Below are 26,407 nucleotides of genomic sequence, written 5' to 3'. Positions count from 1 at the left end.
TTAAGAGCTAATCTTATGTGAATGCAAACTTCCTTGTTTGAAAGAACATTGTTTACCCATGTCCCTGAAGACCAGTATGCTAACTTCCTCTCTGGACTTGTTGTCTCTCTGTCACAACACCCCCCTGCAGTCCTGCTTGTGTCGCTGTTGTACTGTGGGAATTATCACATACAAAATAAGTTTCCTTTTTGCAATTTACTGCTAATTAAAAGATGTGCATGTCTACATCTCTTCCCAACCTGCTGCTACATGCTATAGATGCCAATCAGAAATGCTCACTGTAAGAAATGAATAGAAAACATTAGCTGTGGATGCATACCTTTAGCTTTTTGATACAATTACGACTGAGATTCCTGAGAAGGAGAATGAGATCTGGTTATTCTGAATGACTGTTTACCTTTAAGTAGGAGGAAGTACTGTTAATCCCAAAATTGTAAAGCATGCAATCTCTTCAATGAAAGAGAGCAGAGCAGGTTTGAATTATAATACACATACCAATCTTGATACTATTGCCCGTGTCACTGAGTAAGTTGGGTGGGTATCTGTATAGCATAATGGTTTGGGAGCTCTGCTTATAACTTAGAGGCTGTAGGCTTCATTCCCAGGTGGGTGCACTGCCGTATTCTTAAGTAAGGCATTAACCAGTTTATACTCTTTAGATTGCGTACAAAGAACGCAAACTGTGTAATTCACTAGGTATAAGAGCGTTTGCCAAATACCTGACAGGTAGCACAATCTAAAATCTTACATTCAGACTACTTGTTTAGGAAGAGCAAGTTACACCAGCTGGGGTCACTGCAATGCTGTTGTAAAGTTTCAGATGTGTTATGCCAACAGTATCTGTTTCTGTGTTTCAGGACAGAGGGAAAATGTATCTGCCAGTTATGACTGGAATGGATTACCTAAATTAACCGAGTCAGTTACTTTGAATGTTGTCCATAAACTAGGTCAAATCTATGATTTCACAATTTTACTCACAAGCCATAATTTGAGCGGACTGGTTTAAACCGCCAAGACACAGGGGCCCAAATCTGCCAATCAAAAGACCCGTTCAGAATGTATCCTGTTTTGCATTTTCTTTTCAGCACTTTAAAATCTTTCTTATTGTACATGCACCACTTTCCAGACTGCAGGCTTTACTGACCCGAGGTTCCTGTTTCTGCTGGGCAGACATGACACATGAGGTGCTGTGTGGACAGAATTGCTCCTGGCACCAATCCAGTGTATTATAAATGGTGAGGAAAAACCTATTTTTCCCAGCTGTTCTAAAAGAGGTAGGTTCACTGTCCTTTGGTGCCCAAAGCAGCCAGGACAGTGAACAATAAAGAGCATCTTTGGAAAAGGGCTCTCGGAACATAGTCACATGTATACGTGTGTATATATACACTGAAAAGAGAAGAAGAAAAGGAGCTTCTATTAAAAGTACTCAATGAGATCATGTTTATTCAATGCAATCATTTAATGTTAACACTGCAAACATGTGAACAATGCAAATATACGAGGGCAGCAGTGCATAATGTGTAAGGAACTGGTCTTGTAACCTAAAGATGATTCGAGAGTAGGGCACTGCCTTTGTACCCTTCAACAAGGTAATTAACCTGCATTGCTTCAGTATATGTACAGCTGTATAAATCAATGCAATGTAAATGCCAAGTAAAACATTGTGTAAGTCACTGTGGATAATAGCGCCTGCTAAATAATGTGGAACAACTGTCCACAATTCAATTGAATAAATCCATTTGTTTCAGTGTATAACAGGGATAGAATAATCAGTGTGTTTTATATGATTATACTGTTAAGGACCTACCAAAATGCAAAAAAAGTCTATGATACAGAACATATGCGTAGTACTACATATTGAAATATGTAGTACTGTGCATGCACTTACCTGAGCATAAACACAGAATGTTACTGTGGGTGAGACTGGCATTCACATCCAACAATAGGCCTTCCTTCCTTCTTTGATTGCATATACTATTGGGGACAGCTCAGTAGAGCTGACTGGCAATAACAGCTCTACAGTTCATGTAAATAAAACTTGTTTAGTGGTACACCAGTGAATTGATATCACTGCTGTATTTCACCATACCCTTCATATACACATGACAAAGTATACATTATCCCATTGTACCAAGGCCCCTGTTGTTGGCTTGCGGACCTGATGACATAAACATTTGTTGTGTAGTTTTTTTTTTAAAAACAATACTGTTAAAAGTAGTGTAGTTTTATATATTTATAAATGGTTAGGCTAATTTACTTGATAGTGGAAAAACCTGTTGGTTGTCAATGCAAAATAACCAAAAACAACTTGAAGGAAAACTCTTATACTATCTGCAGTGTCTAAAACCTTTCACAGATCAGCTACTGGTAGCACTAACTCTTCAGAACAAATGACTGACAAAGGACTGCGGGAGGCAGAGTATGAGATTTGGTATTGTGCAAGGAGCTCCATTTTGGCTGAACTCGTATTTTTATCCCCGAACTGAACATTAAGCATTTGCTGGCCAAGCTATTGAATTCTCCCTCTCAGCAATTTTCAAAATTCACTGTCAGGGAGCGCAATGCATACATTTTATGAGATAGAGAAACACACCAACATTTTTTTCTCATAACAAAGCACAGACCTCATTAAAATGCAGATAATAGGGTACGAACACAGGCTCTTGCACCAAAAGTATTTCAATGGGAGAATAAAACAATGGAAACAAAATAAAAACACAAGAGTCTCTTAAAATAAAGCAGGCCATGGAAAGTTATAACGAAGATGCTTTGTGTTCATAGGTGGGTTCAATACATGGGCCAACAAAGAAACCTGTGAAAATTAGATATTAACAATAGGGCCCATATCAGCGTTAATCCATGCGGAATAAAGTCTACAATCCACCAAGCACAGAAAATGTTCTTTGCACAGTACTCAAAATGAGGTGAAGTTAATTTATTTAGGTAAGAGTTGAAAAGGGTTGGCCATGCTTTCTAATAAATATAACACATATTACAAATGCATGACAAAGGCGAATCTTTAGACAGCGCAGAAGTCCAATTCATATTGTACATGAAAAGCCTCACATCATTGTCAGGATTAAACTTGTCATTAACCTAAATTGCACAGTTGTAAGTAGTTGAAATCAATATGTTCAATCAATTAATCTTTACTACTAAGTAGAGAAATCGGTGTGACCAAGGATTTAAATTGCTTGGAATCACTTCCATTCTCGTGGCAGTTTATATAGTGAGATGGGATGAGGAACAACAGAAAATTGGTAAGTGAGAGAAAACTACATTAAGTTAATGGGAATGGCAGACACTTTGTATGGCCTTCCTCAGCACCTGCTATTGTTGTAAGACAGGGTCCTCTTACCAGATGCAGTTTCCTAAGCGAGGCTTTTCAGCACTTTCTCTGGCATAACTTGATTGATTGCCCCCCGGCTGTTCATATATGACATCCTCACCACCTGGGTACTGGGGAGGCAGAGCATAGAGGTTAGGATACAGTTCAGAATAATGCGCTGTTTATTCATTTTAATCACTGATGGTTTTAACAGAAATATTCTCAGATAAGTTTACATATACATTTTTATTTGTTTCTAACATTTATCAGTGTTTCTGACACACTTTGGCCTATATTCAATAAACATTTGTCCTCCACATGACTTTGGCAATTTGTGCTTGACATAATAATTTTTTTTTTTTTTTCTGTGGGAGAGAGATTTGATGTGTAGATAAGTGTTAAATATTTAAAAGTAGTATTTTAAGCATCACCCTCAATACATTTTAGTAATTCAGGAATACTTGTCAGGGGGCGATTAGGACGACAATAAAGCTTTATTGTATGGGATGTACAGATACTTTAATGTTAACCATCATTCACAATAATTGCAACGCTGATTTTCAGACAGGGTAAATGTAAATGCTCGAACAAACAAAATATGAAATGCACCCTTTTATGTGCCCTTTATATTATCTTATTCGTGGAAGAAAAAATACAAGATGCTCAAAACATATAATAGGCCCACTTACTTAACTGACAGCTTTCGTGAGAGAAAACCTACGTGGGCGGGGCGGGGCAGTTCTGCCAATCTCACGCGCACGCGGCCTTCTGAAAGCTTACTGTCACGCGATGAGCAACGAACGACATCTACAGCAGGAATGCGGGAAATATCGCTGCTTTGGTTGACATACTGAGACCTGTTCTAACGTTTCAGATAGGCTCAAGTTACTGTAAAAATACGTTTTGGCTAGACAGAGGCCTGCAGCACAGCCACGAAAAAGTATCTGAGAGATTTCGCACTTCTAGAGGTTACAGAAACTTGACCGGGTGAGATAGCCTACTTTAGCCTACATATCGGCATGTCTGGGAAACAGACTTGTAGTGTAACGTTATCGATAATACTTTTGCTGGAATGTATCAGCAATAATATTTGCACATACACAAGGAGATTTATGTAGCGTAGGACTATAATGTGAACAGGAAGAAGACGGATAATCATCATTATAGCGCTTGGCTGCTTCAGCATCTGCACAGCTGACGTGAGAATGTTTGTTGTTTTACAGTGCATGACAATATATCTATCTCCTGCAAAACATCGGATATCTTAATTATTTTGGTAGCCGGACACAGCCTGATAGCACTTTGTTCTTCATCAGTGACTATGCATTAATAAATGTTTCGTCCGATTAACTTGAGTCAAACTAACTTGCGTATCCAGTTAAGCATAAGTAAAAGGACGCTTAATATCATAATCAGGTTTTATACACCGTAGCTAAATGTCCAGTATTAATTCAACTCTAACAGAGTACATATGAGTGCAATTAGGACCATATGTACTCTGTAAGAGTTAATTTAACACATACTATTTTAAAGTGTAGAAGGTTAATAATTTTATTTCTGGTAGCGATCAAAACTTCGTTATCAAGTCCCCATGCTCTTTCCCACTTACCATTGTTGCTTTAGTTTTATTGAACAGCATAGGCTATAGGCTGCTTCCAGCATAGTTCCACTGTTAATAACCCTGTTAATCCTCGGATGTGCCGATTAAATTGAGGATATAGCCTAACCAAGGTTTTAGCAGGGTTACAATAATCATAGAAACCATTGGCAGGTAGATAGAGGTACAAAGTATGCTACCTATGGTATTTTGCAACATAATATTTACTGGGTGGTCATTATGACGTCTCAACAATTCAGAGACAGGTTTCATCAACATTTTTGACTCATGAGCTACTTCTAACAGGAGACTTTGTTGAATATGAGCCATCAAGGAGAGCAGAACCTCTTCTTCCTGAACCTGCCAGACGCACGGAAGCTGTGCTGTGTCACCCTGTCCCTGCTCTTTGGCCATGATGACGGGGAACTGAGGAACACACAGGTGAAGTCATGCAGGTGAGGGAGGCCTGAGGGGGAGCCTTATGATAGTCTGTTACTCTGCTGAAAACTCTATTGTAATTCTGTCAGAAGACATGTTATACCACATGTCATGTCACAAAAAAATAGCCCAAATTACCTCAACTATTTAATGTTTTTAATTTAATGAAATGTGCCGCAAGTGCAATATATTTCCAAGGATGAGAACAAACTACTAGAAGCAAATAAATGATGTCACTACAACATGTTTTGCAGAGAGTTACTGTCCCTGTATCCAGATATACTAGCTTCTCCTGCTTTGGAGTCATTTGAGGAGATCACTGTTATAATGGCTGTAAGTATGATGTTGCCCTTTTATTTTCTAATCATGTTATGTGTTTTACTGTTGTTATTATTATTGTTATGTATTTGTTATATTATTGTTATGCTTTTTTGTGGAAAAAATGAAATAAAATTGTGAAAGGATATTTCTCAGCTAAAATATGGCTCACATGGAAAATGGCTGCTCTCGACATCACCTTAGACATCATTGCTCCTTAAACATCAGCCTGACAAGAGCTCCAGCAATCACATCTCTTTGAAAGTCAGTGTAATCTCCTCCTTTTAAATCATATTAACACACTTCCGCTCATGTCCATGGTGCGGGGGATACAACCTCCATAATTCAATAATCAAAAGAAAAGGAATAGTCCTGCACACACAATCTGTATCTACAGATTGCTTGTCTCTTTTAGCCATTTGAAACAAAACAAGGAAAAACAGACAGTCAGCCAACTGTGGAATTGTTATTTATTGCTACTAAAACCTATGTGATGTGGTTTCAGTTAAACTCACAATATTGTTTGGTCTTCTGTAATTATCCTGACACAGATATTACATTCAGTGTCAATACAGGCACTCAAGCCAAGGGTCTTTTTTTCTTTAAATAAGCAGCTTCTGTAGAACAGATGTTACTTATAAAACCAAAGTAGTCTGTGCGCATTCCATAAATTATGTTCTACACTATACTTTGGAAAGAAGCCATTCAAAACAAAGACAAGTAAAGGAGGTTTCTGACAGTACAGACTCCAACCATCAACATTTACGAGCATTATCACAGGCCTACTTCAATTTGGTAACTTTTTTCTACATAGAATCTTCCTGTGGATGTTGAGGCTTGTCATAATGATAGGGAATGCTGTGTCGGCATTTTGAGAGGACAGTCTGAACTCCTTGTGTACAGTGTTTTTTTCCCTTTATTCAGATTAGGGGAAAGCAGAGCAGGCTACAGAGAAGGCATTGCAGTACATACTGTAAAGTGGCATGCCAATATTACTTCATTAAACGTGAAAAGTCAGCATTATATTCAATGTCTGACCCAATGTCATATGACAGAAACCAATAATATATCAGATAAAGCTTATTGAACCATGGTCCATTTATCAATTTATCATTTATCACCATGCAATATACTGGTCTGTTGACACCAGGGTGCTGACACTGAACACTTACATACAGGATTCACTAGTCCACCAATCATTGCCTTTGTTTTAATTGTTGCACCATGCATTTTAGTGCTGCAACCATTATGAAATCACACCTCCCACAGATAACCTTTTTCAAGACTGGGATCATCCAGGCGTATACACAGAGACATGGTCTGCAGGTAAGCTCTTTTTAATTCATTACAGTGAGACCTTGAGTATGACAGATTGCATATTATGGGAAGTCAAATGAATGCTGTGTGGGTTGTTATTGATTGTATGTCATGACAGCAGAGAAACAGGGCCTTTTGATGGTGATTGTCACTGACTCACTGTGTTGGTACAGATGGGAGCTCCACAGAGGGTCCTCCCCAGCACTCTGCAGGTCTGCCTCTCGTACACCCTGACTGTCAAACTGGCTCCCAACTGGAACAAGGTCGGGCAGTTCCTAGTGGCAGGTAGGACCATGCCAGACTAAGTAGTATCCCCAGCCAGCACAAAATATTTTAAGAATCCTAGAGAACATTCATTCCTTTTGGTTGTCAGATAACCTTATAACAAGAATATTACCCCCTGAACAATCTGAGAACATTTTAACTTCTTTCAAAGTCAAGGAAATCTTATAATCTAACCATGATCCATACAATCTTACACATGAACATTTTATTAGTTTATTTGACTGGGACTATGCACATTAATAACTTCTATGTAAATGTGCTAGAATTAGCCAGGCCGGCTCATTATCATCTATAGTCCCAAGGCTACGTGTTTTGACTGTGGAGGAAACCCACACAAACACAGGGAGAAGATGCAAACTCCATGCAGAGAGAATCCGGGTGAGCCAGTACTCAAGCCCAGAACCTCCTTCTTGCAAGGCAACAGTGCTTGCCACCGTGCCGCCCCAACCAAATTCTTTTTCAATGGGAATAACAAAACTGAATAATGTTCTAAGGGCTTTATTTCAGGGCTGGTACAAACTCACAGCTCAAACACAAGCTCAGGGGTAATGCTCGCTGATAAAACGGAAATATTTTTTACTCTGACAGTTTGCAAGATCCTTTGGGAGAGGGATGGGTGATGGATGAAAATAAATATTATGGTCAGGAATGAATAAGGCCCAGCTACACACCACTAAAGTTCTCAGAGCACACTCGTTACATGCTGACGTCTTGAGAGACGCACTCATCTTGCTATATCATAGCACTTAAGGCAGTGCAAATTAGGGTTTTTTAAGGAGAAAAGATAAATTATCTGACTGGCTTTGACAAAGTCACACCCTTAGTATAATCCCTTAAAACCTTATCCCTGTGGTATATATACTGTATACCACAGCTGAGTCTTGATATGTGCTTGTCAGGGCACAATGGTGTTATGGCCGGACAGTATTTGCAATGTAAAATGGAGCTCTAAGACCAGGGGTGCCCTAATTTTCTGGTTTGCTATCTACTTTTTCAATGGCCAGCACAATGTGTTCTACCAATGAGTATTTGGGCAATATTGGGTCATATCACCTGAAAATGCTAGTTTGCCAGGTAGATAGCCTGGTAGATGTTTTGAGCTTATTTAATAATGTTGCAAGCAACCACTGTCCAACACTTTTATTTATATACTGTGGCCATCTTCAATACCTTACCCAGCATGGCTTGAGGATGTTTTCCCTGATTGGTTGATCCTGAGTTAAGTTGTAGAAGGGAATGAAAGGAGGGTCAGGTTAATTTATGACAAGGACTGGCCTGCCAAAAAGCTGACCGTGTACTTATTGATGATAGTGAACTTATGTTGTTGGAAGCAAGGTTAAGCACTATGCTATTATCATGAATTAACTCTCTTTCTAATGAGATCAAGCATTAATATTTTAGGAGGTAATTCAGTTATGCTCTTGAATACCTATTAAAAGCATGGACGTTTGTCCCTGCTTCTAGAACAGGATGATATTTGTAGACAGATAATTGTCAAACCCAGCCAGTTGTAACCTCCACCTTCAGTCAAATTATTATCCATATAACAAAACCAAATTGTACCACATTGGTTTCTGCTTGAAACTGGAAGTGGTTCTAAAAATTGTAATTTCAACTATCAGGCCTCAACCCTATTATCCATATAGATATTAAGATTTGGAAAAAGTATAATCCCAGTTTTAGATTTAAAGCACCAATATCCGTTAGCTAGTGAAAGTAAAATCCCCTGCCTAAAATGGACCAGATCTATCGTGTCACCACCACGACTGCTCTGCCCCATATAAAAATGCATTGGCTAAGTTATTGTGTTACTATCAGATATATTAATGTCATATGTATTGGACATTTACGTGACCACCACAAAATTTTGAGTTTAGAGTTGTTTCTGTATCATAAATGGGTATGCTTAATGTAACAAAGTTCTCCATGGAAGCAGATTGGCCACATTTCATGTTAGTCAAGTGTACCTGTCTGTCAAGCAGAAGCCATAGGGAAGAGGAATGAAAATGGAAAGAGTTAGAATTTTAACTGATGCATTTTTTTTAAATGACACGCGGTCTGCCAGCATGGCCTCTGCAATCTCCTGGTTAATGGTGGTTGACGCATTGGGCACCCCTCCCTAAAGACTGTTCCTACAGTACTCCTTGGAATTACAAATAATGGTCAACAGACATCCAGGAAACCAGAAGGATTTTGTACTACTTTTGCATTACCTTTTAAATTTCTTGGAATGTTTTGAGAACCAGTAATTGTTGAGATTGTGATATTTTTCATAGTCAGCTTTGGGGTATAATTTTCTTTCAAATTTTCCTACAGTGGTAGTGTATGTGAGCAGATATATATATATATTAACCATTAAATATATTATGCCATCAAGCATAAATGTGTACAAACTGCTTGTGCTGGCTATTAGTCTCTGACCACACCCAGTAATGTGCAACATAAACACTACGACTACTACTACTATCAAAGTTCAAAGCTGGCAACCTTTTATTTGAAAGTCTTGTGTTTGCTTCATTTTAAAATGTCCCTTAATTACAACTAAAATACATGATTGCTTAAATCAATATGGATTAGAAGTAATAGATTAAGAACCTTTTTACCATGATAATCAAATTTCATAATCATCTTATCTTCAGTATGTTTTTTTCTGCAGGAATGGACTTTCTGTCTTACTCTGGAAAACTTAATGCTGTTGGTGGGTATACAATAATTCTGTGTTTCTAACAAAGGTGATATGCATTTGTGTTTATTTAACCTTCCTTTTGTGCTGACCTGTTTTTGAGTTGAGTTTTGAGTTTGATCTGTTTTTGAGTTGATATGTCAGAAAGACTTCATGATACCCTCAAGAATAGTTATATAAGCAATTAAAAAAATCAATGCCATATTATTAAATTTCGACCTGGCAAAGAATATTGGCTATTGATAGTATGGCATGTTGCATTAAAAACGTATGGGTAGTTCTGTTGATAAAATTTGACCCAAGCAAGATTCCCCTCGGAGTCTACCCCCAAGTAGATGTCGAGTATGATCCTGATCCATGATAAAGAGAGCTCTGATGAGCTCAAAGCCATGACATGTTCTTGTCAGAAAATGGCAGTATATTATGGTGCTTTTGGACGAGCAAAAACTGAGAATGTAATCCGAGTGATCCCAGGGCCCACCAGATATGCAGTGTCACATGTCCAAGACGTACAGTCTGCTTTTGAGCTTTTCACTGAGCCAGTTGAGAAAATTGTGCTTGAGATGATGAACGTGGGAGGGAGATGAGTGTTCAGTAATAGCTGCAAGAAGCTAGATGAAACACACATGCATGCTTTATAAGGGGATATTGCCTCTAGCTGGACTATACAGATCCAGTCAGGGGACTACTGCTAGCTGTGGGATGCTGAGTCATACTGGACTATTTTCCATGCTACTGTGTCACTGCAAACATTTCATGTCATGTCAAGAATTATTCGATTTGACAATCATGAAACAAGACCTGGTCGCTGTATGAAAGACAAGCTTGCTCCCATTTCAGATGTTTGGGGAAATTGAGTGGAGCACTTTCCACATATTACAGTCCAGTGCCTGATATCACTGTAGATGAATGCCTGGTCCATTTCAGTGGCTGCTCTTCCTTCAGGCAATATATGTAGGTGTGCAAACATGTAGAAACATAAAGACACGCACATACACACAGAAAGAGACTCTTTAATTATAGAGATGTTCTTGGAAGAAATTATACGATAATCCTGCATCTGGTATTGTCTGTTTAGAAATATGATTGTTCACGTTCAGTATAAATTTGTTATATTGAGCAAAATAAAATTTGGTTTTAGGAACTAAAAACTGACTTTTATGCCTTTTTTCTTTTCCTTTTTAGACATATCTAGATGGGTCAATTTTGACCCATAACATCACAGGTGTCTTGATGATTGATAGTTAGTTATAGAAAATATATGAAGTTATAGAAAATGCAAGCAATTTATTCAGGAAAACTTTGTCTAATACTAGTCTGCTTATATTGTAAAAGCTAATGTAGGCTTGGAAACATAAAAGTAAGAGTAATTGTTATGGTTTTGAATTAATAAATTATGAAGCAGAATTACATTTGGGATGATAATCACTATTAATCAAAATTTGACAAATGTGGCCTGCTAGCACAAGAGGTGTGTGCCAACTTCTAATGCAATAGGTTTAAAATAAATAATTGACACAATGCCTGGGGGGATGTTGTATTTATAGTTATAGTACATGGTAAAGCTTTTTCTCTCCTGAGATTTACTGAGGTTGGCTGTAAAGACTCACCCTCAGCTAAAATGGAAATATTCCTCACTTAATATACTACTACACAGCCTAGAAACAACAGCCCTATGACAGGCCGAAGGTATTTTATCATCGAGAGGGTTGCAATGTAAGGTATGCAAGTGGGTCAGGATCTTAAACAGGATGTGGCCATAAGTCTGAGGCCACTTTCACATTCTTCGCATGCGAGCACGCAGGGTTCACGGGGGCTGTGTCTCTCTGACAGCAACGCAGCTGAGCGTCAGCGAGAGCCAGCTGTGCCTCAGCGTGGAGGCCGACGCGGTCCGACTCCCGCCCGCCACGGTGAGCAGCATCCGTCCGCGTGCGCCCACGCTCAGGAAACCGACACTCGCAATGAACAGCCGCACAGCGTCCATGACATTACAACAAAACCGCTTTCACGCCAGGTGCACTGCAGCACACTCCAGTTGTTCATTTTTGTCCCATAATAAGCCATCTGTCAAAACCGGTGGCATTCTCGTGGTGATGACATCATGAAGTCACATGATGGCCATGCACAGGCCTCGCAGTTTAGTCAGTGTGAGGAAAAGAAATGAAACAGTCATCTATTCTTCCAGGTCAGGCAAGGGAAAATTAATGAGACAACACAAAAAACACACTCCGACTGATTGGATAGTAAGCTCTTAACCTCTGAATGCAGTGCTGGTGGTTGTGTTTGTTTCTGGTCAGCTGGAGGACTTTGACATTGCTGACAATGTGATAAGGAGGTTCCACAGCAGCAGGGACGCAGTGATTCATTCCTTCTCTTTGCCAAGTAACTGGTGCTACATTCTTCCCAGGTATCTTTCAGTTAGCTCCCTGTGACCAGCCATCTTAGAGAGTTTGTGTCTGTATGTGTGTGCGCATCATTCTTTTTACAGAATACATTTAGGTATCATAATTGTAGGATTTCACTGTTCGCAGTCTTTATGCTTTTGACACACTGACAATTAATGTGATATTTCACTGTCCACAGTATGAAGAGGGGTCAGATCATTAGCATCAGTCACCAGATACCTGCCGAGTGCCCCTTCCAGTCCTACGCTGACATACGGAAACATTGGAGCAGTCTGGTACAGTACAGTCACAGTCGGCAGTGAGAATTACAGTCACAGTCGGCAGTGAAAATTACAGTCGCAGTCGGCAGCGAAAATTACAGTCACAGTCGGCAGCGAAAATTACAGTCACAGTCGGCAGCGAAAATTACAGTCACAGTCGGCAGCGAAAATTACAGTCACAGTCGGCAGCGAAAATTAGAGTCACAGTCGGCAGTGCAAATCTGTGGTACTGTTTGGCAAGCTACTAAAACCAGTTACCTGAAAAATCACTGCCATATAGTCTGTGCCAGAAGTGACTCTTTCAAATATGTCAAATACATCCTGTCTTTCTAACCCCTTTCCATTTAGCACACGTTATACAGAATTTTGATTTATTTACTCAGTTTATTTGGGTTATTTTTGTAAATAAACAATTTAGGTTGGATATGAAAATGGTATTTTTGCATTTTCACTTCATACGTCATTAAATAGCATGGGTACTTGTTTATATCCTAATAGTGCCCTGTTTTATTCGTCATATGCTTTCATTTCATTTGGTTATAATGCATGCTGTTACTTGCAATGCTTGGCTTAATTGGTACAATGCATGGTAGGGGCACAGTAAACCTCTTTGGATCTTGTTCTGTTTGCATAATAAAATGGGCAATCTGAAAATGTGAAATTAAGCCATGTTTGTTGATCCGCTTGGATGAAGAGTGGGAACACACTGTTTCTGCTTGATTAATAAAAATTCGGACTGGATACTAGGCTGTATAATTTGACTTTTGTGAACACAGTTAAATGAAGCAGAGAAGTATTCTTTGCACTTGCTTGGGAGGCAACATATAGGCTACCCTCTGTATGTTTTTTTCTTAGTAATGTTTAAGGAACTATAGAGGTTTAAGGTCAGACTATAGATGACCCCCCTCAAACCTAACATTGCTTTGGTAAGATTTTGCTTATTGTATGTACAAAAGCAAAGGCTTACCATAGCAAGGTTAAGTTGGGGGGGGGGGGTCTATAGCATGATCAGTGAGAAAAATCAACATCGTTTTAGTTGAGACAGGCTATAAAATGTCCAATGTCCTGACTCTGTCTCAGGGGAGATTCAGGCGAGAGATCTTTGGGTGTGGCTTTGTCAGATGGTTAAATTTAAGGCTCAGTCAAAACTCTAGTGTCAAGTATTTGCAATCTGTGTTATTTATTGACTAATGCTGTGTTTCAGTTGTCAAGATATGTTATCTCAAATTCAGAAATTGGACACTGGAAGCTCATTACCTTTATAAACCTCAGGGGTAAAAGGTTGAAGTCTGGTTGAAGACCCAGTGAAGATTTTTGTGGTGAAAAGTCTGTGAAAAGTCTAGGTGTTTGTGTGAAAACCTGGCTACATTTGTTTGAAAAGTGAAAGTTTTCTGGCCAACTAGGACGTAAATAGGCTATGTCCCAGTTAAAACCTGAGCTATATTGCGGTTTTCCTAGTCTGTTTATGTCAATACGTCTCTCAATATAGATTTACCCCCCTTAAGGCATCTAGATTCCGGCTTTTGCTGACTGGGCATGTACTGACAACCCTTCTTATTTTCATGGCCTTTGTTTGTGGTGCAGTATGGGTACCAACTTCCCCTAGTGGATGAGCAGGATGTGGTCTACTGCAGTGTGTACTTCAAGCTGGTGGGAGAGAGACTCTTCACGTATCCTTTTGAATGTCAGTCGTCGCCAAGAAGGGGACGCTGAAGGGGGAAGATTGCTGTTTGTTTCATCTCTTTCAGGAACAGCTCACTCCAGCTTCCTTCAAAAACACTGACTCTGCAGTACCAGTCTGGTCCACTGGACGGTCCTGTCCTGTGTCCTTACGCATGTTATGGAGGTTGCTATGTCTTTAAAATACACGCATAGTAATGCTGAAATTACATTATTGTCTCTAACACTGTACTTTTGTTGACCGTAAGCATTTAGTTCCATCCATCCACCAATTATGTAACCTGCTTATTCCTAGTCAAGGTCGTGAGTTGGAGCCTATCCCAGCATGCAATGGGTGAGAGGCAGGAATACACCCTGGACAGGTCGCTAATCTATCGCAAGGCAGACGCACCTCTCAGACATGCACTCACACCTACGGGCATTAGTCTCCAGCCTAGGAGTCTAGAGTCTCCAGTTAGCCTAGCCTGCATGTCTTGTGGACTATGGGAGACTCGTGGAAGCGGAGAGAGCATGCAAGCGCCACACAGAAAGGTCTTAGCCGTGTAAGCAGTTTCTTGTAAAATAAAAGTTGGCTAACCATAGTTTATCAACAAGTGTAAAAAAAGATAAAATGTCATATCATTATCGAGTTGCAGGATTAACATTCATATTTAAACAATGTAACTGAAGTGTGTGTAAAATATTAGCAGCTCTGTCTCTTGACAACATAGAGCTTTCTCATTTTTTTCATATATTTTGAGTTTCTAAGCACATCATTTTGTTATTGATATTAATTTGTACCCATAAAAAATGTTACATCAGCAACAAACATACAGGCACTCACCTCTTTGAACTTTCTTTTCTTGCATATAAATGCCAAGAATCTTTATTGTGCTCTGCTCTGTTTGCCAAGTTTCTGAACTTTTGCTGCTAGCCTGAGAGTCATTCAGTGCCAAGATGAAGCAGCCTAGCACAGAGCCTCAGGTCGATGTTGCCAGTCTTTTCAGAATGTGGTTTTCATTATGGGAGGAAGAATGGTAATTTTATGCAGGCTCTGTAGGGGCTGATGCTCTTTGTGTGGACTAAGTTTTGTGTTTGTATGAATAAGGCTGCAGACTTAAAGGGGATTACATTACCAGTTGTGTGTGAGGTCATATGGAGTGATTTATATGTACTGGGTGCATAAGGAAGTTTGGTTGAACATGTATTAAGAAAATAAACAATTCTGCGTATTGTACTTGTGAACGACATTTGCAGATAGTTATAGCTGCAATAGATAGATGGATAGAAGTACAGACAAAAAGGTACATTCAATTAGTCACCCTATGTGGAAATACTGAAAAGACTGAAGATAAATCATTTCTATCATTGGTATGACATGTTTTGTCTTATGTCCTTAACCTTGGCTTAGATACCCCCTGTGCTGCATCAGGGCTGAGCCCATTCAGCGCTTTCCCAGGTTTGACCTGCAGGGGGCACTAAGCTCCTTCATGTTAGACCTGAGAGGTAAACTCCAGAGTGTATGTGGCTTCCCCATCCGCATGACCAGCAAGCCCTGCTATTACACCACCAGCCTCAGCACTCCTGGCTCACAGGTACAGGAAACTTACGTATGCACACATGTATACACTCACACACACACGCACACACACACACACACACACACACACACGTGCACACACGTCCACACACACATACATATATAGGTTCAGTATATAAACAAACACTCACATTGAGACATACAGTACACATTTGGTGAGTTCTGTAATAACCAAAAATGTTGCAGAACTCTCCACATATTCATTTGTGATGAACAAACTGCCTTTTTGCTTGCATTTATTTTTAGAAATGCCAATGTCGATTGATACCAAGCCTGTATCTGCTCTGTACGGAGAAATTAGAAATATCATTATAGTTTTATTATTTGGAGTCTTTGATTAAATCTGAAAATAAGTGTATATATTGTGGTTAAATCTGGAATGGTCAAGGTGATTATATTTCCTTTTTGAGCAGGAGAATTAAAGCATAATTATAATGGTCATTGCACTATACATTGAAACATTTGATTAACCTTTGTGTTGTGTTTTCTTGTTGGCACTGTTAGTCAGACATACCCAGGACATTGTTCGGATTTTATAGCAATACATATCAATTCCAAACACAAACAATATATATATATAGGTTATTAATGGTCCCTTTTTACCTCTGCTCAATCACATTTAACAATCAAAGTGTTGTTCTTTTTTTAAATAAAGATGTACTTTATATAAGTCCACTATAATAAAAGAATGGGGGGCATAAATCATGTTTATCTATGAACAATTAAAATGAAACTAGGTTTTCATGCATGCATGATGTTTATTGTTTTGAACTGACAATCTCAGTTATTTTTTTATCTTTGTCAAAAAGGAATAAAACAAACACAGATGATGAAGACATAGAAACACAGAACAAGAACCAAATTTACGCTGGTTCAGTCAATGGTTATGCAACACATCTCTCAAAAATACATCTCTTTTACTGAAAGTTTAAAATGGGTTAATCTGACCCAAACCCAACACAATGGTTTAACTTTCCTTGTTAGTGATAGTTCCACCCCAGACTGTTATGTTAACATAACAGTTCCTTATTTGGTATTTTTTATTCTCATGAACCTTCACCTGAGCAGAAAGTCTGTGATCAAGGACATTTGTGTAATATCTGGAACATGGTTCACGTTTGGTTCATTTTTGTTCTGACGCAGCCCTGAAGATTATTGTTTTATGTCATCACATTTTTATTCTACTGGAACATAGGAAAGGGAGGAGAAGAAGACTTGTTTCATATTTTGCTGCAGTATCACAAAAATACGGATTTGATTAATGGTGCCATACTGTGAATGTATTTCTTTTCCTGGGGCAAGAATCCTTCATCGTCCTTTTGGCCGTGTGAGATTTTTGCGGAGTGAGCTTTGGTGAAGTTCTCTAAGTGCTCACGCTTTGTTGAATATGGGCTGTTTTCTTCAAAAATACTTAAGTGATTTATCCAATCTGGGAGAGAAAAAAAAGGTAATTTTGAGGTGAAACAATAGTAGATGATACATTAGGTCATTTCCTGCGGTCTGTCGTCGTCTACAGATGGAGTAACTCTCTGCCAAAGCTAAGCGTATTATATTTATATTTGTCTGGGCGGGCGACAGGGGATTTGACAAATGATGTGCCATGTGATTGAACAATAAATCTCTGCTCTTGAGCCTGCACAGATGTCTGTAAGGCTAATTTTGTGGCGTATGTCCTGGCGTGCTGCACTTACGATGACGTCCATGCTGTTAAGTTAAAAGAAACGACGCTATTTCGTTTGCATTCGTTTAGTATGCATAACTGTGTTCTTCGGGATCTTTTTGGAGTCGTTCGTTTTGCAAGCCGGTGGCACCTGGTTATTTTTTATTGAACTGGTTTCTCATTTTCTCTCGCTAAATAATTGATGCGCGCTGTGCAAATGCATTATCGTATATATGCATGTGAAAACGCTATTATCCTGTTAGTTTGTTTAGAGCTGCCATCGGTACGGGATTTGTGTGTTTTTGCTGCTGTTGTTGTCCGTAAGTCTAGTGCTCTGGCTGCAGGGTCCCTGCAGCAGGCCGGTGAATCTGACCACCAGGTCCGCCTGCCGGCCCGTGCTAACTCAGCTGCCCCCCAGCATACCCCGAAATGCCCCATTTGCGAGCCAGCCAGATGGGCGGAGCGTCGGCACCCAGTACGGCGGGGGAGGGGCTGCCTCTCAGGCACCTCTCGCTAATGCTGCTCCCGCAAGCAGGCCTGTCCCCGCCCCCGGCTCCGCCCACAAAATCGTGCCCATCTTTAGAAACAAGGCGCTCGACCGACACGTCAACGTCACCAAGATACTGGCGGAGAGGAGACAACAGAGGCGGGAGCAGGGTGGTCAGCCCCCGGCAGGGTCCGACGGGCCCGCCCCTGGCCCCGCCCCTTCATCTAAGCGGAAACAGGAGGCCCGTCTGGGGGCGGGGCAGAGCCAGCCTGGCCCCGCCTCTCACCCCAGAGTGGAGAATCCATCGTGCCAGCAGGGGCACTACAGTCAGGGTATAGGGAGAGACCTTGAGCCCAGAGAGTCTGTCCCACAATCTCCTGCCATCAGGACAGAGATCCCTGCACTGATCCCCAGTAGTGTGGTGAGTCACAGGAACTGCACATCTTTGCCATTGTGTTCTAGAGCAGGGCTGCCCAACTCTGTTCCTGGAGAGCTACTGTCCTGTAGGTTTTCACTCAAACTCCTAACAAAGCACACCTCATTCACTGATCTCCTTGAGCTGCCAATTATTAGAACCAGGTGTGCCAAATTAGGGTTGAAATAAAAACCTACAGCATGGTAGATCTCTAGGAACAAGGCTGGGCAGCCCTGTTCTAGAGACTACGCTTCTCAAACAAAGGAAACCAACATTTATACACACCAACAACATCAGTTGGTGTGTATAGATTTTGTTCTCTTTCTCTCCAAATCTGTCTTTAAATATATAGCTGCACAGATTACTTTGAATATTATTCGCGTTTATTATACAGTGCCAAAGTTTCTCCAAAGTTTTTGAGACAATGTTACGTTAACTATAAATGGTAGATTAGATAGCAGCGTATATATACTATGGAGAGGTGCAAGGGAACATAAAAGATCATTTAAAATGTGCTTTATTTTTTAAGGCCACAGAATGGCTTGTCTGTCTGGCTTTGTATATAAAGCGTTAAATACCGCGGTGTCACCCTGCAGTTGCAGATTGCAGACTGTTTATGCGCCGTGTGGCGTAGGTACATAAAGCATTTTTACAGTGCCGTGCAGTTTTCACTCTCTCCTCACCACTACCGTTGGAGCCCTGAAACCTGTGTTTATCTCAGGGAGACTGGTTCCAGTCTAAACCGAAGAAAGCCAAGGTCAGCGTCGCGGAAGTGGACGTAGAGCATTATGCAAGGAGCCATCAGGTGCTGCAGCCCCCCCCGTCCCCCACCCCCATCTCCCTCCCGCCTTTCTGCTGGGGTTACTCTGTTTGCACCTCAACAGTGCAGATGCTTCCCTGTAACTTGACCCGCACATAAGTCAACGCTATCATTTTAAACATCGGTGTTTAGAGAAGGGCTCGGCAGGATCGCCCTCGGACATCTTAGATGCTGCCGGCCCCTAAATCTTTTTGAAAGGACAAAACCAAATGATAAATTTGGGGTTGTCAGGACCAGCTTTGCCAACTCTTGATTTAGGGCATTGGGAGGTCGTCTGAGTGCGTAAACTTATTTTCCCACCGAATTTATTACGACGAGGTCATTCATATCGCAGGAATGCGTTTCTGGGTAAGGGAAAATACGGCAAATATAGCTTGTGGCACACTGGGTAACTCTATTTAAAAAACAGGATTTAAAGCCCATCTGTCAGGATGAAAGCCCTGAGAGATTAAACTGAGTTAAACCTTCAAAAGATATATGTGACCATGTCACACCGGCGTGGAGCATCGTGACGCTTTTGAGATCACGGTCGATCGTGATCATGACGGCTGTTAAAAACACGAGATCGCCTGACTCGTTTGGATCAAAGACGGTTCTGTTTGCTTGACCGAAGTCTCGTAAACGCACGTTCGGTTGATCTGAAGGAGCCGGTCAGTGATTGAATGTCTCTGGCATGCAACACCCTTCCTTACTTCATAAAGCCATAAAACCGCCTGCCTCAGGAACATAATCCAGATTGTCCATTTGCAATCAGTCTCGCTGTGCGCTACGGACAGGGTGCCTTTCCATTACAGGAGAATGTCCCGGTAATAATATTTCTGTTGTGCCCGGTGCCAGGGAAAGGAACACAGCTGCACTGCCATTATAAATAAATGACTGCCTACGAGGTGCGAAGCCAAAAGCTCTCTGACGTCTGGACAGACAATTAACCGCCTTAACCTTTATTTGCCACATCATTTCATGGTCATAAAATTTCTTTTGAATATATTATTTAACTTCCTAGTATAGAATACATATATTTGTCTGTACGTGTAATGTTAATGTAGTGGAATACAATACTAAGAAGGCGACTGAATTGTCTATATTCTATATGACCACATTCAAGGTTGCTTGCAAAGTAAGGTGAACTTTTTTGACAAAAGTAGGTAAATCTGTATTCAAAAACTGAATTCAAAAATGCCGACATTGACTACTTTCAAATGTCGGATTAAATTAAATTAAATTACAGTAATACATTAAGTGTTACTTGCACAAAAAATTTGGCATGTTACTTGCCAATTTGTTATTTGCCAAACTGTTTACAAAGGAAAAGAAAACACTTACACTTAATTGCGAGTCAACGTTAGTGACAAATATTGAATCCAGACTGCAGTGATTGACAGTCAGCCTTTTGCACTTGTGAGAAAAAGCACCTCCTCAGACAAAGGAAGCCGAAGGAAGATGAATGAGGATTGATCGGCCGAAAGGGCTGATCGGCTGTTTGACGGATTAGCTCTTCTTCCCACAGTTGTCGAAGATCAATGCGGCGACACTGCAGGCCTGGCTAAGGGGGCGAGGAGTGCCCGTCCGCTCAAAGGACAAGAAGGAGGAGCTGGTCGCCAAGGTGATGCACTGCCTCAGCGAACCGTAGGAGCCGCAGCCCTCGCGTTTGGACTCGTTGGTCCGCTTGCTGCCCATCACGAGCCGCGAGCTACTGTGAGCTGTACTTTACCTTCAGACCAAAGTAACTGTTAGCGGGTCTTTCTGCATTGATCATATGGATGACATTCATTTTACATGGCCATTGTGTTAAATTTAATTAGCACAATTTGGGCTAGTTTCACAGACACAGATTACGGCTAGTCCTAGATTATTTTGATTGGAGATTTTCCGTGCAAAACTAAATTTAGTCCAGGGCAAAGCCTAAACAGTGTCTGTGATGCTGGCCGTTTTTGTTCAGTGTGTTGTATCTATGAACACAAAGGTATGCTGTCCAGTCTCGATGTTCTTATGGTTTCATATTTCCTCATTTGACAATATGTGTTGAAACTGTTTTTTTATGTCATTAAAGTTTGAAGAAGGAAATGTCTGCTTCTTTGTCTTTTTCCCTCTTAAAAATTCATGTCACACTGGGCTAAGTAGTCAAAAGCTGTAGAATAAAGGAGTATGTAATTACTTTTTTTTGAGATGATTTGAACTTTGGACACATGAGCCTCTTTTGTTGCTAAATGTAAAACACATAATTGGAGAACATTTAGAGCAGGATGAATAAATTATCCTCATATACCCTTCAAAGAATTGTCAAGTGTTGGGTATAGTAAAAGGTAAGCATGTTCTAAAGCCGGATGTTAAGAGTTGGGCTTAATGATACCCCAGACCAAATTGAATGTCGAACAAGAGCCGCTTGAGTGAAATGTAAATTGCAGCATCTTTGATCGCAGACAGCAGGGGGCAAGCCGCAGAGCTTTCGATCTTTGGAAAGCAAGAGATACACTTCTCAGGTTTCTTTTTTTAACCGTTTATGCAGGGAAAATCTTTATGACCTGAAGAAATCTCTGAAAGGCTGAAAGTTTCTTGCAAGGGTAAGAATATCTTTCCTCTCTTATGGCTGTAACATTCTTTGGGAGCGAAAATGTTCCATGTATCAAAGTTTCTAATGCGAACCAGACTCTTTATGGCGATTTGTTCCCCCTTGTTAAGGGTAACTGTTATTCATTAGTGTGAGAGACACTGCTTCACACATTTCTGCAGATATATTTTCTGTGCTTGACAGCACCGTAGCAGGTCGGTGTTGTAATTAGTTTTAATGAGCGATGTGTTCAAAATAGCTTCCCTGTTGACATGGTGCCAGCAAACAAAGAGCTCCGTCTATGTGTTCGTATTAGACTGAGTGTGTTACTCTTGTTACATAAAAACAAGTGAAGCTTGCAAGAAGTCCAGGATAAGGCCAGGTCAGATTGTTGTCGCTAGCGTGGGATATCCTCTTGATATTCATGTACCTAACGTAGATAGGCTCCCCAGTTCTCTATATCCGCACAACTGAAAATATTTATGAAACACATTAAAGGTTGACATACATAACAGAACAAGTTTACAAAGCTGGATTACTGGAATAGGGATTGTTGCTTATTAAAGTGTTTAATAGAGTGCTGCTTGGCATAGCTGTTACTGTCAACCAACACACCGTGCTTTCTACTGATCTTCAAGTAGAGCACACCTATCATGGCGATTATCATCAGCTTAGAATTTTTCTTCAGTCGTTTCCAAAACAATGAGCCTCATTCATAGGGACAAGGCCTATGTGCTAGATCTGTTTTTGCATGTGTGGTTGTGTGTGTACGTGTGTGTGTGTGCGTGCATGAGTGCATGTTTGAGTGCATACGTGTGGATGCATGTGCGTACACGTGCTGATGCGTGCATGTATGTGTGCATGTGTACATGTGTGTGAGCATGCATGTTTGTGTGCGTGTGTGTGCTTGCATGTGTGTGTGCATGTGCGTGCGTGCATGTGTGTGCATGCAGCAGGAAACAGTGCCACACAAGGAACACCAGGAGCAGTTGAAGTTACTCCAGGAATGTCTGGCGGAGCCGTCACCCGGGGGCAGGATTGGGAATTCCGACGGCAGGGACAGGCCGCATCACGCACTGACCCCATTGCCATGGCAACGCTCTGTTTACATGATCCATGGCCCTTCAGAGCGTAAGGCAATCCGTCTCAGACTAATGGGGAGGTAATGGCTTTCTGCTGTGTTAAAGTTTATCGGGGCCACTGAGAAAAACATTGCTGAGGTTCACCGCAGGTGCAAGCCTTTTGAAATTGAATATTGTGGTTATGATCGTGCAGTTCACTTTTTGACCTCCTGAACAAGTTAGAACACATTGAGGCTGAATATAGAGTAAAGGTTGCTGTTTCTTGCTGTTCCTTTTAGTTATTTTACATGCAAATAAAAATGTGGTTCATAATGTATGATCTATTGCTATCTCCATTGGATAAAAACTTGCGTTTACCTGTCATTTACATTGATATGCTTTGTGTTCTGTCATTTACCTGTCATTTAAATTGATATGCTTTGTGTTCTTACTCTTTTATTCTGTGGAATTGAATCACGTTTAAATGGAAAAATGTATTCAATTGCATTTTGGAAATAATAAATCACAGATTTTAATTTCAATTCAATTTTTGTAAACCAGCTTTTACAGAGATTGTCTCAAAGACGCTTTACAGAGGAAACAAAGGAAAATTTGGTAAAAAAAACAACCTGAACCCCCAAAAAGCAAGCTGTTGGGGAACAAAACTCCACATTTGGAAGAAAAACACCGAAACGACATTATAACTCTGAAAATTGAAATAGCTGTACACAAATGTCTGTCCACTGTTTCCTGACAATTTTGCTTCTTGCCAAAGAGATGGACGACCGCCTAATGCTGTTTGTCCCACGATACCCCAACCAAGCTGGCTTACTGTCAGGCCAAGCATTTATTTGCTTGTGTTACAAGAGATGAATAATTGTTTGACATCAATCTCCTGCTTCTATGTGAAATTGAACCAAACTGTAATTTTGATCATTATTGTGTAAGGATCATTTGCCATGCAAATAAACAAAGTGTGTCGGAAACTTCCTTGCTGAAATTCCTTATGTTCAGTAATACGACGGTAGTAACACCAGATGTGTAGTCCAGTGCAAAAGTAGATTTATAGATGCCTTATTATTTCCTGTTAGACTGGGAGAGAGACATCAGAGTTCCTGCTTTCTTTGTACTGAAAAGAAAACATTTGTATTTATGACAGGCGTTTGATGTGATTGATTATAGGTCTGGCGCTTTTGTCTTCTGTGTTTTATTTTTATTTGCTTTGTCTCTCGGTGCCTTAATTAGACTTCCCTTGTTTGAATCCAGTTAAAAGAACCATACAAGTGGTGAATAACATCCAAATGTTTCATATTGTGGGAGCATTGTTTCTTCTGGGGAAATAGTGAAATAATTAAATATGTGGGCTTTGTTTAAATCACAGTATAATATTCTCCTGACAATTCAACGTAATGGCTCAGGCACATTTAGAAATAAAAGTCTGAAATTCAGCCAAAACACTAGTGCTGCGATTTCTAGTTCACAGTCCACATTACAATTTCTATATTGTATTAGCCATAATAAAGGCTATACACTCATTTTATGGATTATATTGAATATTATATTAAAAATTGTCTGTTTAAAGTAAAAACTAACTAAAGTATAATTTTGGGTTGATTGGATCTTGAGCAGTTTCTTTACGCCCCGACACTTTGCTCTTTCTATCATTCCAATACAAGTGAATCTTGGATTAATCTGTCCGCAAGTCCTTTAACCAGAGCTCTGCAGGCTCTTTTTGGCAAACTGCAACCTGACCATCCTGTTCTTCTGGCTAACAAAAAAAGGTGGTTTGCATCTTGCAGTGTCGCCTCTGTAGTTCTGTTTGTGGAGTCTTCTGTGGACAGTAGTCACTGACACATCCACGCCTGACTCCTGAAGAGTATTTCTGAACTGTCAGACAGATATTTTTGGAGGTTTTTCTTCATTATGGCGAGAATTCTTCGTTCATCAATTACAGAGGTCTTCCTTGGCCTACTGGACCCTTTGCAATTACCGAGCTCACCAGTACTGTCTTTCTTCACAATGACGTTCTAAACAGTTGATTTTGGTAAACCTACAATTTGGCCGATGTCCCTGACTGTTTTTTCTTATTTCTCAGCCTCATAATGGTTTTCTTGACTTCCATTGGTCCTCATGTTGACAGATGCGAATAACAGACTCCAAAGGCAACGGAAAGCCTAGAATCAAGACTAAATACTAAAAGATACTAAAAGATCTCTTATTCTTGGACTAAGGAAGCGATTGACTAATCACACCTGACTAATCAGAAATACCTGCAAAGCCCTTTGTTCTGGACATTATGGTACCCTGAAATGCGGGGCTATGTATAAAAAGTGCTGTGATTTCAACATGATGAAACCAAAGTGTATAAAATACCCTTTAATAAAAGCTGAGGATATGCACTTTAACCAGATGTGAATAGTTTGATCTAAAATCTAAAATTGTGGAGTACAGAGAGAAATCAACAACAAAAAATGTATTTTCCCCTAACATTATGAAGCTCACTGTATATTTGAGTTTCTATTTATTCAGTTTGTTTTCCATAATACTGTACGTATACATATATCCCTCAAAATGAAATTATGAATTTTGTAAAGCATGCAATATGTCTGATTACCCACTGTGATGCTATAAAAAACCTTTTAAACTTTTACAGTGTTATTAAATTATTTACCAAGAGAATCCTTGGAAAGCTTGAAGGTCCTTGGAAGGTGCTTGAATTTTGCTTTAGGAGTTTATTAGGAACCACAAAATAATAAATGATCCTCTTTATAATTTTTTAAAATGTCGTTATTGGACAATATAATGAAGATACATGTGGACACTGTCCAAAAACCCTGAGCTGATTTGATTATTGCCGGTTAAACTTTAGGCTAAGATGCACTGTAACGAGACACTAACTTGAGCTTTAAATGTTTAGATGCATTAAATCGTAAGACAACAGATATTATCCCAGAAGGGGTGCAGGGAACTTAAAAAAAACAGTAATCATGTAATCTCTTCAGAAAGCTGGGGGTTCACAGTCATTCAGAAACAGAATGAAAATTGGTTGCAGTCCTTTGTGGTGAACTGTAATGTTTTACTTTGAGACTGTGTCTGTTCTGGAACTGATAGATACTAAAAACTAAAAACTAATTTCCTCCTGGTGAGAGGCCAGGCCTTTATTGGCTCCAGATAATTCACTACAAATAAAAATCTTTTATGGAAACATCACACTTATTATGGAGTGGATTCAAGGTTCTTTGTACTTTTAAACAACGCAAGACTATGCTCAGGAAAAATAAAGTGGAGTTTTGATCATTTTCCAACAAAAGCAGCCCCTAGTAACCAAATGAAATAAGAATTCTGAGGTAAATACAGATAAAATACCCTTTTTGAGTGAGCTATGTGTTTGTGGGTTGGATTGTATTGACATTTGTCTGAAGAAATCCATAATGTACGTCATCCAGCTTAATGTGTCTCATATTCAACTACATGTGTACACTGCATTTGTTTCTACTTTTACTATCAGACACACAAGAAAGAAACA

General features: G+C 39.9%; 1 protein-coding gene across 1 annotated transcript; it reads left to right on the top strand.

Moving 5' to 3' along the window:
* The first annotated feature begins 4,089 nt into the window (after nt 1-4,089).
* On the top strand, nt 4,090-21,336 carry LOC118226219 (uncharacterized protein C18orf63-like). The gene is made up of 14 exons (XM_035415673.1): nt 4,090-4,315; nt 5,232-5,380; nt 5,618-5,696; nt 6,951-7,007; nt 7,172-7,283; nt 9,940-9,981; nt 11,800-11,876; nt 12,264-12,373; nt 12,550-12,646; nt 14,216-14,301; nt 15,702-15,885; nt 17,895-18,458; nt 19,174-19,257; nt 20,780-21,336. The coding sequence occupies exons 2-14, from the start codon at nt 5,247-5,249 to the stop codon at nt 20,900-20,902; spliced, it is 1,749 nt and encodes a 582-aa protein (XP_035271564.1). The 5' UTR covers nt 4,090-4,315; nt 5,232-5,246; the 3' UTR covers nt 20,903-21,336.
* The last annotated feature ends 5,071 nt before the right edge of the window (nt 21,337-26,407 follow it).

Source organism: Anguilla anguilla, chromosome 4 (genome assembly GCF_013347855.1).
Source record: "Anguilla anguilla isolate fAngAng1 chromosome 4, fAngAng1.pri, whole genome shotgun sequence".
Classification (NCBI taxonomy): domain Eukaryota; kingdom Metazoa; phylum Chordata; class Actinopteri; order Anguilliformes; family Anguillidae; genus Anguilla; species Anguilla anguilla.
This window is presented reverse-complemented; position numbering and strand designations above follow the sequence as displayed.

Bases quoted from the DNA above. Each gene is read 5' to 3' on its own strand.
- LOC118226219 (XM_035415673.1), top strand. From the start codon at position 5,247: ATGAGCCATCAAGGAGAGCAGAACCTCTTCTTCCTGAACCTGCCAGAC. The intron at 7,008-7,171 runs GTAAGCTCTTTT...GTGTTGGTACAG, and splicing joins CACAGAGACATGGTCTGCAG to ATGGGAGCTCCACAGAGGGT. The intron at 12,374-12,549 runs GTATCTTTCAGT...CACTGTCCACAG, and splicing joins TGGTGCTACATTCTTCCCAG to TATGAAGAGGGGTCAGATCA.